This window comes from Salvelinus namaycush, chromosome 38 (assembly GCF_016432855.1).
Source record: "Salvelinus namaycush isolate Seneca chromosome 38, SaNama_1.0, whole genome shotgun sequence".
Taxonomy (NCBI): Eukaryota; Metazoa; Chordata; class Actinopteri; order Salmoniformes; family Salmonidae; genus Salvelinus; species Salvelinus namaycush.
Window position 1 is genome coordinate 21,187,885 of NC_052344.1, and position 17,151 is coordinate 21,205,035.

General features: G+C 42.2%; 2 protein-coding genes across 3 annotated transcripts in view; one reads left to right on the forward strand and one right to left on the reverse strand.

The window, feature by feature from the left end:
* Window positions 1-1,909, forward strand: part of LOC120032163 (THAP domain-containing protein 5-like) — a 2,541-nt gene extending 632 nt beyond the window's left edge. For both annotated transcript variants that reach the window (XM_038978130.1, XM_038978131.1), the window contains exons 2-3: window positions 1-72; window positions 677-1,909. The exon at window positions 1-72 is cut by the window's left edge and continues 115 nt beyond it. In XM_038978130.1, coding sequence (XP_038834058.1) covers window positions 1-72; window positions 677-1,498 — 894 coding nt within the window. In that variant the 3' untranslated portion in view covers window positions 1,499-1,909. The remainder of the gene's footprint in view (window positions 73-676) is intronic.
* Window positions 1,910-11,849: 9,940 nt separating this feature from the next.
* avpr2l (arginine vasopressin receptor 2, like) lies at window positions 11,850-13,045 on the reverse strand. The gene is made up of 2 exons (XM_038978039.1): window positions 12,190-13,045; window positions 11,850-11,929 (listed from the first exon to the last, which is right to left on the reverse strand). Exons 1-2 carry the CDS (start codon window positions 13,043-13,045, stop codon window positions 11,850-11,852), a joined length of 936 nt encoding a protein of 311 aa, XP_038833967.1.
* Window positions 13,046-17,151: the final 4,106 nt, after the last annotated feature.

The following is a 17,151-nucleotide window of genomic DNA, read 5'->3' on the forward strand; positions in this document are numbered from 1 at the left end:
TTTGACCTGCGATGGGGGATCCGGTACCTGAAACACACTGCCTTCCCTACCATCTTCCCTCACACACACCATGTAAGTAGACAGACACCCCTTCTATGACACCCAACAAAATTAGCACAAGTCTTAATGCCCATTTCCAGAATAGTGATTGATATTAGAGATTCACATGACTTTGATCATGCATTTTACACTGATCGTCATTGCAGTGTACAAAGCTTTGTGTTAGGATATTTTCTTTGGGATTCATCAGGGCTGGGGTCAATTCAATTTGAGGGCAGTCGATTCAGGAATTTATTTTAATTTAAAATTCAACAATGGAAAAAAAGTTTTGAAATAAATAGCTTCTACTCCTCAGTTTATTGAGAAGTCATTGAAAATAGATGCTGTTTTTTCACATTTTGAATTGTTATTTAAGTTTACCTGAATTGACTGCCTTGATTTTGAATTGAACCATCCCTGGAATTTGTTAAAGTGCGACATCAAATTGTTTTGTTTGTACAACATATTTTGCAGCGAAACGCTTTAATTTCTAGATCCAACAATGCAGTACACCTAATAATACACAATAATACACACAAATCCCCCAAATAAAAATAAAGAAATTACAGCACTATACATGGCTATATTATGATAGCATGATTTCTGTTTGTGTTTTACCATCACTCTTTCCCCTCAGGATGAAGATAGAGCCATTTCCACCAGTAAGAACACCACCAAGCCCAAAACCAGGATATGCGACGCCAACATTGAACTCATCCGCTCCCCCTCCCCTCCTGACAAGAATACACCTCTGATTCTGAAAAGGACAGTCAGAGTGGAACCAGTCGTGGTGAGTGTCACTCCTGTCCCTAACCCTGAGGATGCCAGTGAATCTACGGTCACTACACTGTTATATGAAAGACCGCTTGTTTCAGACACAGAGGCCTCTACTCCTAGTGAAATGGTCCTGGGGGAGGTGATGCTCTCAGAGACCCAGGCTGCAGTGTGTGAGGTGAACAGAGAACGATCTGGAGACAGTGGTGGGATACTGACAGCCTCATGCTTGAACCTGTCTGGTGAGACACTGCAGCAGCTGGATACACTGGACTCCACTGTGACTGTGCTCTGCTGTGAATCCGTCGTCCCTGTCGGCCATTTCTCTGAATGTGAAGCCACGGTGGACGCCCTCCATGTGGCCCTCGGTCAGACGTTTAGGATCTTCCCTCTGGAGCTGCGGAGGGAGGAGTGGGTGGGAGACCGGGAGGAGGGCCCCGGGGAGGGGGAACACATCTCTGTGTACGAGCACTCCTACTCCAAACAGGACACGGACCAGGAACAGCTGTGGAGGAAGACAGCCAGCCTCCACAACAAGATCATGGAGCTGGATAGGAGAGAGGAAAGCACCATGGCTAAAATACGATCGCTTGAGAGCGAGATGGCACATCTGAAGAAGAGCAACATTGTTTTCAAAGAAAAGCAGAAATTACTAGAGGACTATATTACTTCTGCGTTGCTCTGATGTCTTAACCGTAGTGCTTTGTTTCCATTAACAACGGTCTTTCTGATGAGATGTGTTTTGTGTTATTACAGGGTTATTACAGGGTTATTACAGGGTTATTACAGTCTCAATCACTTGTACTTATTTATTATCTGTTTACATGTTTCACAAGAGTTATATTACTTACTTGTAGTGAGGCCCTTCTCGGAGAGCGTTCTGGGCAGGGGATCCCTGTCCTTCCATTTGTCTCCGCTAGGTGGCACTGTGTCTTTAGGATAGGCCCTGGCGCTATGCACTACTGTTTCATGTTTAGAATGACATAAATGTCATTTGGAGTGTAATTTGGAGCGTTTTATGGGAAGTGATATTCCCTATTCTTGTGCTACAAATGGTTGCTTGTTTTATTCAATTATATAGTATTTGTATATCATATCTACTGTGCGGTCATACGGATCCTTACTTTGCTTGTTATTAATGTATAAAAAGGCAAATGTTTTTCACTACTGTTTTATATTTATGTGGATAATAACAAGTATCCTGCGGTATGTAAGTATCTGAGTAATTGAGACGATTACACCGTTTTAGGTGTATCTTCTTGGTTCTAATTAAATGGTTGAATAGGAAAAGGTGCAATGCTTGCTCACTATTCTAAATATATTTTTACCCAAGCAACTATTAAAAGCTTGACGTTTCGGACTTCATCAATGGCCTTCATCAGAACAGGTTCTGATAAATAAACCGGTTCTGATAAATACACATGTTCTGATGAATTAACAGGTTGTGATAAATAAACCGGTTCTGATGAATAAACAGGTTCTGATGAATGAACAGGTTCTGATAAATAAACCGGTTCTGATGAATTAACAGGTTCTGATAAATAAACCGGTTCTGATTAATTAACAGGTTCTGATGAATAAACCGGTTCTGATAAATAAACCGGTTCTGATGAATTAACAGGTTCTGATGAATAAACCGGTTCTGATAAATAAACCGGTTCTGATGAATAAACCGGTTCTGATAAATAAACCGGTTCTGATAAATAAACCGGTTCTGATGAATAAACAGGTTCTGATAAATAAACCGGTTCTGGTGAATAAACCGGTTCTGATAAATAAACCGGTTCTGGTGAAGGCCATTGAAGGCCGAAATGTCAAGCTGTTAATTGTTGCTTAAATAAAATAATACATTTGATGTTCAACAAGCGTTGCATCTTTTTGATGATGTAACTGTTTGCTCCTTGACTCCCATTGGTTGGGCGTCCTCTACTTCTTTCCATAATGTCATTAAATGGTCAACTGACTTCTCATTGATGAAAATACAACACTGTGGTCCTCTTTCTTGATGGGCTTACATTACCTGCAACGCTTTTATCAATGCATTGGCAATGACATCACACGTGTCATCATGACGTCAGTGATCTTCATGTCGGAGCTTTATGCAGCTGTGGGGGAAAATCTCTGTTGTTATGAACGTGGCGTAACATCGAACCAGAACTGACCATTTCATTTCACATCACTTGTAGTGAAACATAATGTGAGCAACGACTAGCATTACATAGGAGCAATAGTAGAGAGATAAATAGCAGCTACATAAAGCACGACAGTGTTGATAAAAGGGCTGCTTGTAGGCTATTGTGAAGGGAGCTCTAATCCCAGTGTAGACTACATGCTGTTATTTTGACCTGAGATCTATAAGAGAAACGTCACACACCTCACAGAGCCACTCTGAAGACAAACTTACGACATTGTCACTTTCCCAGTTTATTGATCTCAGGTAAAAAGAACAGCGTGTACACTGAGATGACTGATTGATTACTAGTCTGCAATGCTACAAAGTGAACTTCACAGCAATTTCATTGATCTCCGAGAAGACCTTTTGAGCAGTGATGAAGAAGCTGGGGACTTCACTGATGATTTAAAATCATATAGGTTGACTTTGATAATGTAAAGATAGGCCTATAGGTCCTGTCTTTGGCTCTCGATGATTGGCCCACACCCTTGTTCTGTGTCTGTCCAATAGAATGTAGCAGCAGTACAAATACAAGGACACACACAACACCCAATCATGTTGGTCATAGGAAAACAATATTTATTCAATTACAGATGTTAATTTCTGTGCTTGTGTGTTTCAATGCAGTACCTTTGTGCTCGCAACACATCTAATGAACTTTGTATTACATTAGAACATGGCCCTCAAAATGGCAATCTGATTTTGCTCCTCACTCTTCTGCCTTTAGGCTCTCTCCTAGTCATCTGACTGCAGCTCTGCCTGTTGCCAAGTCTGCTCCTGTTTGTATCCTAGATCCTATGCAGAATGCAAACTGCCATCGGGCAGGTTTATGTCTGCACTGCACCAACCCAATGGGCTATTTCAGAAAGCAGGATTATTCACTTAGCCAGCTAACTTTGATTAGCAGAGACATTTAACTATTGATGTTCTGGTTGATTAAGAAAGCTATTTTTTTATTGGTTGTTTTTATTGGAAATATTGTTTTTATTGGAAACTTCAGAACTGTGAAGTTATTTCAGGCAGTTTTGGACAGTTAGCTGGCTAACGCATTGATCCAGGTTTCCATAGCAGCAGCCTATTCACAGACTTTGTGTGATACAGGAAGAACTCCAGGTATGGTTGAACTGAACATCTAAGCACTGACTTTTTGCCTTTAGAAAAGCACTTAGTTTAATTGTACCCGTAGTCATAACAAAAGACAAGTGGTTGTTAGGTGCTACTGCCATGTGTGGAGAGTCCATTTTTTACAATGATAATTATATGCTGATGCATTCGTCATAACTGACCTTTCTAAAGGCTCTCATTGCCTAATGTTCACTTAGTCTCCCGTTGACATCACTGCATGACTACGTCAACATTCGTTAGGATTCACCCCCGCATCTTTCTACATCCACCCCCTGAGAGAAACGCCTTCCATCCCTCGGACCCGAGGCCTTGTCTGCTTCCCAGAGGGTCTGTATAATACACTACTATGGCCCATTTGGAACGCGCTCCCTGACTGCACTTGCCTGAACGACTCGTAGGAATAAATGAGGTGTTTAGCATTATTCCAACGCATTAGTCAAGACTCTTTACAAACAGACTTAATGGGGCCATTGTTTGTTCTGTACTTAGAGTCTAATTTCATTTCAGAGTAATAAGTCTTTTGATGGTATTATTATTGTTGTTTGTGAAAGGCTAATGCTAAATGAAGCATCCATCCGCTGTGTTATGTCCATTCAAAGACAGAGTATACTTCTAGTAATTGAAGGCGAGCTACTAATCACCTGGAGTCTAAAGTATTAACATGCATTATGCATGGTATTGTCAGAACAGGCCAGTCGTTTTTGCCTTTCATTTGAGAAAAATGACTACAGAGAGAAAAAAAACGTTTTTTCTGGAAGTATTTACACAATCATTATTGGTTCAATTGAGTCGTGGCGCTGTTCCACGTGTATCATGCACATAAGTGACAAGTAACCTGACGCAGCGGGCGTTTCCCTCTCTCTGGTCCTGAGGAGAAAAATGTACTGTCGGTGGAGGTTCTCTTCTGCACTGTTGAACCAATCCAGTAAATGTGGAGGAGGAGTTAAGGTGGAGTGTTGCCTTGTCTAGGTCCTGAAGAGGAAGTCGCCTCACAGACTCTTCCTATTTCCCCTGAAAACCAGATGCATCCGGTTGTTGCCGACCCGCCGAGGGTGGAGGACATGAGACACGAAGACATCCAATTCATTCACCATGGTTAAATGGCACCCAAATGGCACTCTATTCCCTTTATAGTGCACTACTTATGACCATAACCCTATATGGGGAATAGGGAGCCATTTGGGATGCACCCTTGAACACATCTAATCTGTCTCTGAGACTGTGCTTTTAATGTACGTGAAGGGATTAGATGGACATACCAGGGCATTCTTAGAGGATGACATGTCTGAACACAGAGCTGTTGATCTCTCCTGGAGATAGAGGATGACATGTCTGAACACAGAGCTGTTGATCTCTCCTGGAGATAGAGGATGACATGTCTGAACACAGAGCTGTTGATCTCTACTGGAGATAGAGGATGACATGTCTGATCACAGAGCTGTTGATCTCTCCTGGAGATAGAGGATGACATGTCTGAACACAGAGCTGTTGATCTCTCCTGGAGATAGAGGATGACATGTCTGATCACAGAGCTGTTGATCTCTCCTGGAGATAGAGGATGACATGTCTGAACACAGAGCTGTTGATCTCTCCTGGAGATAGAGGATGACATGTCTGAACACAGAGCTGTTGATCTCTCCTGGAGATAGAGGATGACATGTCTGAACACAGAGCTGTTGATCTCTCCTGGAGATAGAGGATGACATGTCTGAACACAGAGGGACTAAAGAAGGGTCTGAGGACCACTACAGTCTCTCTCTCTCACTCGCTCTCTCGCTCTTGCTCGCTCACAAGCACACTTAGAACCACTACAGTGTCAACGGGAGGAGTGGCCATAACCACTCCCAAGACATACTAATATAGCTTAGCCTACAATTGCCATGGAGACACAAAAACCCCACAGTAACCACTCTGATCCATAAAAGCCAATGAAGAGTCGAAATTGAGTGTTTGTTTTCAGTACGAGACGAGCCAAGTAAACAAACCTGTGGTTACTGACAGATGTTCCCACCATTGTTCATTAGAAATCGTCTATATTTGGGACTGATTGGCTGGGAGAGAAGTCTCTTAACTGATTTTGTATTGAATGCTCAGTAGGTGTCCATCAAGGCTAATTGAGGCTTGTTCATCAAGTAAATGAACAACATGTTCTTCAGTGAATTCTATAAAGGCAGGTGAATGACAGGCGCGGTAATCTAACTAACCTGTAGAATAAACCCTGCAGTACAGCACATACAGTTCCATGTAGGAGTCATGTCTTTGGAACAGTGGGCCTTTAAAACTCTGCAGTTCAAACTATATCGAAGCGGCACCCCGCCACGGTTTTGGTAAACATCTGAGGGAGAACTATATTTTTAACCATGTTTTGAGGCTATACACTGTTTACAACTGCATTGTTTACAAATATTGGAGTAAAAGAAGTTTTTCGATTGGGTTCTGACAGGGTACGACAGATAAACTAAACTCATGGTCATTTATAAGTTATATTCTTCAAGAATCGATGGGTAGATTTAATTAATTTCAAAGTCCAAAAATGGATGTAGGAAACGCAGACTGCCCCCTTAAAGACAAAGTACAGTAATTATGTGAATGCAGGTAGTGGTTATGAAACCTGTTGGACAAGCCATACTACATATACTATATTGGCATGAGGGGGTGTGGTATATGGCCAATATACCACGGCTAAGGGCTGTTCTGAAGCGCAACGCAACACAGAGTGCCTGGATACAGCCCTTAGCCGTGGTATATTGGCCATATACCACACACTTGCTTAAGTATGATGATAGCTTTCAAACTGAACATGAAAGGCATTTATCTTCCTCCCAGGCAACTTGCAATCAAGTCCTTTGTTCTTTTGTCTGAATGTTTGCAAGATGGATAAACATTTGTGAAGAGAATAGATCGTCTTGTGTTTTTGTCATTTCACGGTCTGTTATTCAGACAGTCTGAAAGTCACATTAAGTGACAATGAAGCAAACCACAGCCAGGAGCAATCATAACAACATTGTTATAAAGGAGTTATTGTCAACTCATTAGATTAGTTATAAGGCATTTGTTAATGGTTGATTAATGGTTTGACTCACCATTTATATACATATTTATCAATGTATTTATATACAGTAGCAGTCAAAAGACTACCTCATGAAGCTGGTTGAGAGAATGCCAAAGCTGTCATCAAGGCAAAGGGCAGGCTACTTTGAAGAATCTCAAGTATAAATTATATTTTGATTTGTTTAACACTTTTTTGGTTACTACATATGTGTTATTTCATAGTTTTGATGTCATCATTATTATTCTCCAATGTAGAAAATAGTAAAAATAAAGAAAAACCCTTGAATGAATAGGTATGTCCAGACTTTAGACTGCTACTGTATGTTACTGTGTTTAGTTAGCCAAGACTCAACTTGAAGTCCAGTTTGCCTTCAAGTCAAAACTTTCCTATTCCAATGTGTTTTCACCGCAGTGACGGACGAGGGATTTGGCTTGAAAAACGTACGTCAATCCGTGAATAGAAGGTGTTGCTGTACTCCTAATTATCCCATTATCCAAGCCACAAAACCGAGAAGATTTAAATACTGCTCGTTTTTCATTAAACTGCTTTTTTTCGTCAGCATGCTAGGCTAGGTAATGCTAAAGCAACCCATTGGATTCACAACATTAAATTAGGGGCTGCAAAATAGTTTATTAATAATTAGTAAATGGTTTATAAGGATCTAAATGAATCATCAACTGAGCTATTAGTAAGTTAATGTTCTCACATTTATAAATGTACTCATTAACAATGAATAAATATACCATTCATGACATACTGTATATAAATACATTTATAAATATGTAAATACATGCTGAGTCAAACCATTAATCAACCATTAACAAATACATTATCAATAATCTTATGTTGACAATAACCTAGGTTGACAAATAAGTACATTAGTTGTAGATTATTAATAATTTACAAATTGTTAACATACTACGATCAAACAATTTATGAATGATCTCATAAATCGTTAATAAATTATTTAAAATAACGTTTATAAATGCGTAAATGACTATTTAGAGATTGCTTAATGACATTTACAAGTGTAGGAATAATGATGAATAAGTGGTAAGTAAACTCTTGACTGACTGTTTATATATTGTTTATTAAGGGACCTTAATATAAAGTGTTACCAAATTGTCAATAACATGCATGCAGGGTTGGGTAGGTTACTTTCCAAATGTAATCCGTTAGTTACTAGTTGTCTGTCCAAAATTGTAATCAGTAATGTAACTTTGGATTGCCCAAACTCAGTAATGTAATCTGATTACTTTCCCTTTAAGAGGCATTAGAAAAAGACAAAATGGATCCATCAAATGTGTGTCATCATAGTGGTCTCTGATTGGTGGTCATCATTTGGTGTGTCATCATAGTGCTCTCTGACTGGTGGTCAGACTTGCTCAGTTGGAACAAACTTTAACTTGCGTCTTTTTACAATTGAATATCATTGAGAAAACAGAAAGGTGTCGTAATGTATTTTTTCCCGCAAACATCCTTTCTGAATTTAAAAGTAATGGAAGATGTAACCATCTAGTATTTCAACAGCATCTGTAATCTGATTACAATATTTTTTGCTGGTAACGTAACTGATGGTTATCAGATTACATGTAATCAGTTACTCCCCAACCCTGCCTGCACGTGTCATAATCACTTGGCTGGAAGAAAATCAGCTCTGAGTGTCTGCTATTGGAAAAGTATTTTCAAAAGAAAACCATAGGACTATTGTTGAATGTAACAATGGTCTTAATTTATTTTAAACGTTTACCACACAGTACCATTTTGTTTGAAGCTAGAAGGGAGAGAGCCCAAGCATATGTAAGTCATTTGAGTTATTCCTTTGATAGTGTGCTTTCCCAGAAAACACTGAATTATTTCACTTCCATATGGAACTTTATATTTGACCTTTATTTAACCAGGAAAAGCCAATTGAGACACAGATGGTCTATTGCAAGGGAGGCCTGGCCGAGAAGGCAGCAGCAATCAACACAACAGTACAGTAATGTTAAACATGAAAAACAGTCAGCACAACCACACGACCCCACCTACAGGGAACAGTTACACTCCTCCTGAACAGAGTTCTGCACCAGCACAACCACATGACCCCACCTACAGGAAACATTTACACTCCTCCTGAACAGAGTTCTGCACCAGGGTTTTAAAAGATCCTTCACCTATGATAGATAGACACCATTGCCCTCAACGGTACTCCCACCGGCTATGGTCTTTGTCATGGTAGCAACGTAAGCTACGCTGTTACTCTTCGCAGTTCCAGACAGGGCAGGTCGCAGGGAAGATGGAAACAGAAACAATCAGTAGGGATCTAGACAGCCACAAGCCCGGGACAATCCGCAGTCCCAGCCACAAGGGCTAACCCTGTCACGGGCTGTTCAAGCCCTCAAGGAAACCCTGCTGACTTGATAGGAAGCTAACAGTGGCAGCTAGGCTAGCTGCTATGCCAAGCAGCTCATTAGACCCTTGGTTGTCAGGACCCCTGGACAGATAACAGCGGTCCCAGCAACTGATACCAACCACATCGCGGTATCCAAACTCAACACTTTTTTAGAGACTTTCAAAACATTAAAAAAAATAATAATCAAGCCCTCCCTTGTTCTCTTTGAATATGAATCGTTAAAGAAAAGTCCAACTGAAAGATGTTCTCATGTCTCCTAATATCTTCTGGTTAGCCTATTGTCTGCAAAGGTTGTTACAATGTATCTGCAAAGTAATTAAAATGTCACTTCACTTTATATTAATATATAGTGCTTCCATGTTAAGACATGCATATCCATTATAACAACGTTGTAGTTACATAGTTGGCTGTAACATTTTTTGATATTGTAAGTACAACGTAACTAAAAAACGTTTATAAATAATGTTCTCCCGTCTCCTAATTTATCCTGGTTAGCCTACTGTCTGCAAAGCGTGTTACATTGTCGCTACATAGTACTTATAAAAGGTTACACCCCACTGGGTTTTTACTTTATATTTAAGTCGCTTGCTCCTTACATTGTTCTTACATTACACTTTATTCGGTATACCATTTGTGCCAGGTAATAACACATGAATAAACGAATTGAAAATAACCAGTAGATAATGACAGGTTGTGCCTATTTACATAATTTGATCAAGACGGTATCAACCCTGGTATTACCTGTAGTGGCACTGTTTAGTTACATGTAACAAGGTCACATTTTTGTTATTAACATGGTAGTTCATGGGTGACTTTCAAACATGTAATTACAAAACATTAGTCACATAGTTAAAACTTCATCGGGATAGGGGGCTTTATGGAACTTTTCAGTCATTTATTGTCGATCTGGGAATCCTGGGAGTGCCTTCTGATGAAGTTATTCGAAGATAAGTGCATATTTATAGTGTTTTTGTAGCTTTTGTTGACGCCAAAATGGCGACTATTTCTTTGGCTGGATTGTGCTCTGAGCGCCGTTCTCAGATTAATCTTTTTCCGTAAAGTTTATTTTGAAATCTGACACAGCGGTTGCATAGAGGATAAGTTTATATTTAATTATGTGAATAACACTTGCATCTTTTATCAATGTTTATTATGAGTATTTCTGCAAAATCACCAGATGTTTTGGAATCAAAACATTACTGCACGTAACGCGCCAATGTAAACTGAGATTTTTTAAATATATATATATGCACATTATCGAACAAAACATAAATGTATTGTGTAACATGATGTTATATGACTCATCTGATGAAGATGTTCAAAGGTTAGTGATTAATTTTATCTATATTTGTGGGTTTTGTGAAAGCTACCTGTGCTGTGAAAGAAATGTCTGTGCTTTTTTGGATTTGGTGGTGAGCTAACATAAATATACGTGGTGTTTTCGCTGTAAAACATTTAAAAAATCGGACATGTTGGCTGGATTCACAAGATGTTTATCTTTCATTTGCTGTATTGGACTTGTTAATGTGTGAAAGTTAAATATTTCAAAAAAATATTTTTGAATTTCCCGCGCTGCCTTTTCAGTTTAATGTGGGGGGGTTCCGCAGGTTAAAATAATGTTAGTATTAGTAGATAGATACATTCAGACTTGTTCAGTTAATTATTCAAATCATGTACAGACGTGTTTTATTGTTGCATTACACAAAACAGAGTAAATACAGATATCTATGTAAAGACATGTCAAAGTTCAAACACGTCAATAAATATATGGACCAGATAGTCATAATAAATACACATTATACTCACAAAGCCACCATTTGTTGTTCACTGATGCCCATATCCTTCCTCACAATAGTTTTTCTGGTGGCCAGTCATCCCAGATAATCAGTGATTGATCTGGACAGGAGCTCACCGGAACTGAGTACCGCCACCTCAAATGTTCTACTGCTCCAGTTCCTGCACCTCTAAAAGAATATTAGCTTGAAAGAATATGCATTACATTTGCTTACCGCTGAGAGCTAAAATGGCCGGCTTGACATACCAATATTGATGTTGAATCAAAGAGGATATTTACATATATTTACATGTGTCTAAACCATGGGTCTTCAATGACATCAAAGAAATGCTATATACAGTACAAGGTGAAGCAGTGGAGTAGGGGGAGTTTCCATATTGCCCATATGGTCCATCAATAGCTCTGGTCCATGGTGTTATGTGTGGCTTGCTGATGCTGAGCCTTCTGTGAAGCTGAAAGTAGCGCCTGGACCAGAGCCAGTCCAACATAGTGTCTCCTAGCTGTAGTAAAGATAGATCCAGGGGTTGGTACAGCTGTTTAGACTGGCAAGCAGCATGATGATGACAAACAGTGGACCTGAGAGAGAGAGAGAGAGAGAGAGAGAGAGAGAGAGAGAGAGAGAGAGAGAGAGAGAGAGAGAGAGAGAGAGAGAGGGGATATAGCATGATAAAAATAGCACTACAGGTTTCCACAGGAAGAATGGGAAAGGTCATGCAAATCAATGGAACTGGAGGCCAATCGGTGTGATTAAACTAGATACCTGTGGCTTCTAGATACCTGTGCTCCTAACAATGTAGTAAAATGACAAGCAGGTACGCAAATAAAATCGAATTTACCATTTGTGGGCGCTGTACTGGGACTCCATGCAGACCACAACTGGACCACAAAGAAGGGGCTCCAGCATATCGAGTAGACCATAATGATGACGAATGTCATTTTGACCGTCTTCAACATCGCGCTCGAGACCCCTTTGGTGCCCGTGCGCCTGTCGCTCGTGGAAGCCTGGAGCGCCTTTCTCTTCATGTTGAAGTATATCCCCGTGCATATTTTAATCTGGCAGTACAGCAAGATGATAACCGGGAGAACAAACACTGATAAAGTGATCCAGCTGATGTATATCTTAGAACCCCAAGGTTCGATAAATGTCGCCCAACAATCATACAGGTTGTCCTCTAGTTCTTGGAGAGAGAAGATGAAGAGTTGCGGAGTGCTGAAAGCCAGAGAGATCAGCCACGCTGCGCCTATGGCGACGTACCTCTTAAAGGAACCCTTCAAGAACGACACCATGGGTTTGCAGACCGCATGGTACCGATCTATGGTCATGGCCACTATCATGTATGTGGAGGCGAACATCCCAACCACCTGAAGATATTTCACCGACCTACAGACGAAATCTGAGCCTCGGAACCGGTGTGTAATCTCCATGCAGAGCTGCGGTAGGACTTGGAAGAAAGCGACCACTAGGTCCGCGAAGCACAGGTGCAGAAGGAACAGATGGGTCCTTGTATTCATCTTGCGCTTCCTCCAAAGTGCATGTAGAAGGCACAAATTCCCACATGTGGCTAAAACAAAAATCGATCCCAAAACTCCAGCTTTTAGAAGCGCAAAGTCGTGTTCACCTGTTTCATCAGTTCCTCCCGCGTCCTCCCGCTCCGAACTGCCATTGCCACTATAATTGAGTTGTAAACTCATTGTACCTTACAATATTTTTTTGGTTACTATTTGTTTTTTCATTGTTAATTATGTTCAGAAAATTAGGTCCAATACTTTCCTATTGGCAATTCGGCCACTCTGTCGCCTATGATGCGCAGTGGCTCTGCGCAGCAGCAACAAGTGCTTTAGCTGGTAGTAGCGTGGTGTTTGCCTGACGTCTCGCCCTGACGACTCACCCTGAATTTAATTGCTGCACCTTCAAGAAACGTCAGTTTGGCCACCCGGCGCTATGTGGTTGGGTAGCCTTGCAAGCATCGTCTGACTATGACATTTTGTACGGGCCATCACCGTCCGAGAAAAGATGGGCTGCAACGACAGGTGCACCAGAGCTGTAGGCCTGTTTAAATATGGCTCTGGATGCACCAATGAAATCAGAATGTGCTGTATAGGTAGGTGCGCAGTGCGCATTCCCAGAGTGTAATGAACATCCAGGCTACGTGTTCAATATGAACACCTCCGCTTCACACGTGAGTGCACATTCATTTCCTTCAATGTCCCTCATTTCCATTTTCTGTCAATATTAATTGTGGACATAGACCTGTACTTTGTGACCATCAGCCACATGGGCCTGATGAGAAGCCTTTCTTCCACAGAATACTAAAGGAACAGACTACGTCCACCCCTAAACAACACTCTTTCAAATTGAATCCATGTTGAATATGATTGATAAAAGTCAGGTATAAGGACTCGTATCCTTTACAATTGAATGTAAAAGAACATTGGTCGTGCATTTCCCCCTCAGCATCCATGTATCAATACGACCCATGTTTATTTAACAGCATCAAGTCAACAACTGTATTGACTGGTCAGGGCATATTCTTGGAGAAAATGAATTCCTAGAGATTCAGACTGTGGTAAATGTCATATTGTGAAATTATGTGTTTATACCGTTACTCTGGCCTCTGTGAGAGCACTTCTCTCAGTTCTGTTTCACCCAGTGCCTTTGTGACAGTTGTGAAGAAAAGGTCATTTGTACAGTACTTATCAGCAGGAAGGCACATATCTGAAAGGATGTATTGAAGCTGAGATTTGTGTCTAGCAGCTGGCAGAGCCTTCGCTCCTGAGTGATACAGTGTGCTGAGTGCTGTTATTCATTATCCACAACCTCTCCACACCATGATTGTGTCCCAAATGGCACCCCATTCCCTACATAGTGCACTACTTTAGACCCTATGGGCCCTGGTCAAAAGTAGTGCACTATATAGGGAATAGGGTGCCATTTGGGACGCAGACCACATCATGCTAGAATAAAAGGCTGTTCTCCTTCAGTGTGAGGACACACCGACACTGTTTATGGCGCTGTTAAGTACCACATAATAGTATTTTCCTACTATGCATCTATTATGCAGTTAATGCCACCTGTCCATGCCACCTGTCCATGCTACCTGTCCATGCCATCCATCATGCCACCTGTCCATGCCACGCATCATGCCACCCATCATGCCACCTGTCCATGCCACCCGTCATGCCACCTGCCCATGCAACCCATCATGCCACCTGTCCATGCCGCCCGTCCATGCCACCCGTCCATGCCACCTGTCCATGCCACCTGTCCATGCCACCCGTCCATGCCACCCGTCCATTCCATCCATGCCACCCAGCCATGCCACCCACACATGCCACCTGTCTTGCCACCCATCCATGCCACCTGTCATGCCACCCATCCATGCCACCTGTCTATGCCACCCATCCATGCCACCCATCCATGCCATCCATCTATGCCACCCGTCCATGCCACCTGTCCATGCCACCCGTCCATGCTACCCGCCATGCCACCCATCATGCCACCCGTCCATGCCATCCATCTATGCCACCCGGCCATGCCACCTGTCCATGCCACCCGTCCATGCTACCCGCCATGCCACCCGTCATGCCACCCGTCCATGCCACCCGTCCATGCCACCCGTCCATGCCACCCATCATGCCACCCGTCCATTCCATCCATGCCACCCATCCATGCCACCTGTCCATGCCACCCGTCCATGCCACCCGTCATGCCACCCGTCCATGCCACCCGTCCATTCCATCCATCCATGCCACCTGTCCATGCCACCCGCCCATGCTACCCGCCATGCCACCCGTCATGCCACCCGTCCATGCCACCCGTCCATGCCACCCATCATGCCACCCGTCCATTCCATCCATGCCACCCATCCATGCCACCTGTCATGCCACCAGTAATGCCTCCTGTCATGCCACCCATCCATGCCACTGGTCATGCCACCCATCCATGCCACCCGTCATGCCATCCATCTATGCCAACCGTCCATGCCACCTGTCCATGCCACCCGTCCATCAATCAATCAAATTTATTTATTTATAAAGCCCTTTTTACATCAGTCGATGTGCCGGGTAGAGATTATAACAGTACATGGCCAAGATGTTCAAACGTTCATAGATGACCAGCAGGGTCAAATAATAATAGTCACAGTGGTTGTAGAGGGTGCACAGGTCAGCACCTCAGGAGTAAATGTCAGTTGGCTTTTCATAGCCGATCATTTCTGCCACCCGTCATGCCACCTATCCATGCCACCCGTCATGCTCAGTGACAGAGAGCAATATGACCAGGGCAACATACATACAGACGTAATGTGCATGAGTGATGCTCTACAGCTTGCTGTCGTAAAGCAAGTCAGAAATAGACCCTTTTAGATTATTCATCCAGCGTTTATCACGTTTCCATTGCTGCATCTTCTGCCTTCAGATATCCACTTTTACACAGCATGTGCTCTATGCCTAAAATATATAGAGAGAGTTTTTGTTTCCCAATGGCTCTTAGCTACACTGCAATATACTTTGAAATTAATCTGGAGTGACGCTGTAACACCACATAGCAATAACTGCAATTTCGTCTTCTATGATCCCTTGGGATTCCCAATATCCCCACTCAGTGTGATTCATCTTTAGGTTGCCTAGCATCGCGGACTGATAGACTTTAAAATGAATCTGGAGTCATGCAATAAAGCCATATGAGTGTAATTGACTTCTATATGACCTCATGGGATTCTCTTTATCCTCAGTCTCTGTGTGAGTCATCTATCGGTTCCAAACATCTGACCATCTCACTCTTTGTCTTGTTTACCCCTATCATCAACCTTACCTATACGGTTCCAGGGAGCACGGTGCAAGACCTGGTTGCTATAGGGACTTGTCGTGGTTAAGAGGGAAGGGCAACTTGAATTGGATTGCGTCACTAATATATGGAATGATCTGCTGCCCTTCATAGAAAGGAACATCATTTCAACAACGTTTACTATTGAGTCACTTCAGAGCACTGTGACAGGAATCTGGATACAGTGTATAATCAGAGAACGCTTTTCTTCTATAGATGACAGAACAATAATGACATATGACATAATAATGACATATGACATAATAATGACATATGACATAATAATGGGTTTGCTTCTGCTGTATGTTTTTGATTACCTCTATTGAAACTGTTATTACTGTTTGAATGGAACAAAGGGGGAGGGTTTTTGCTATAAAACATCCATGCAACCATACATACACAAACACAAAAATGTAATTCTGTTTAATTTTAGCAGCTAGGATCAACAGGAATATCCAGCAGCACTGTGCCTCTGTGGGTTGTTACTGTGCTCCTCCAGTAGCACTGTGCCTCTGTGGGTTGTTACTGTGCTCCTCCAGCAGCACTGTGCCTCTGTGGGTTGTTACTGTGCTCCTCCAGCAGCACTGTGCCTCTGTGGGTTGTTTCTGTGCTCCTCCAGCAGCACTGTGCCTCTGTGGGTTGTTACTGTGCTCCTCCAGCAGCACTGTGCCTCTGTGGGTTGTTTCTGTGCTCCTCCAGCAGCACTGTGCCTCTGTGGGTTGTTTCTGTGCTCCTCCAGCAGCACTGTGCCTCTGTGGGTTGTTACTGTGCTCCTCCAGCAGCACTGTGCCTCTGTGGGTTGTTACTGTGCTTCTCCAGCAGCACTGTGCCTCTGTGGGTTGTTACTGTGCTCCTCTAGCAGCACTGTGCCTCTGTGGGTTGTTACTGTGCTCCTCTAGCAGCACTGTGCCTCTGTGGGTTGTTACTGTGCTCCTCTAGCAGCACTGTGCCTCTGTGGGTTGTTACTGTGCTC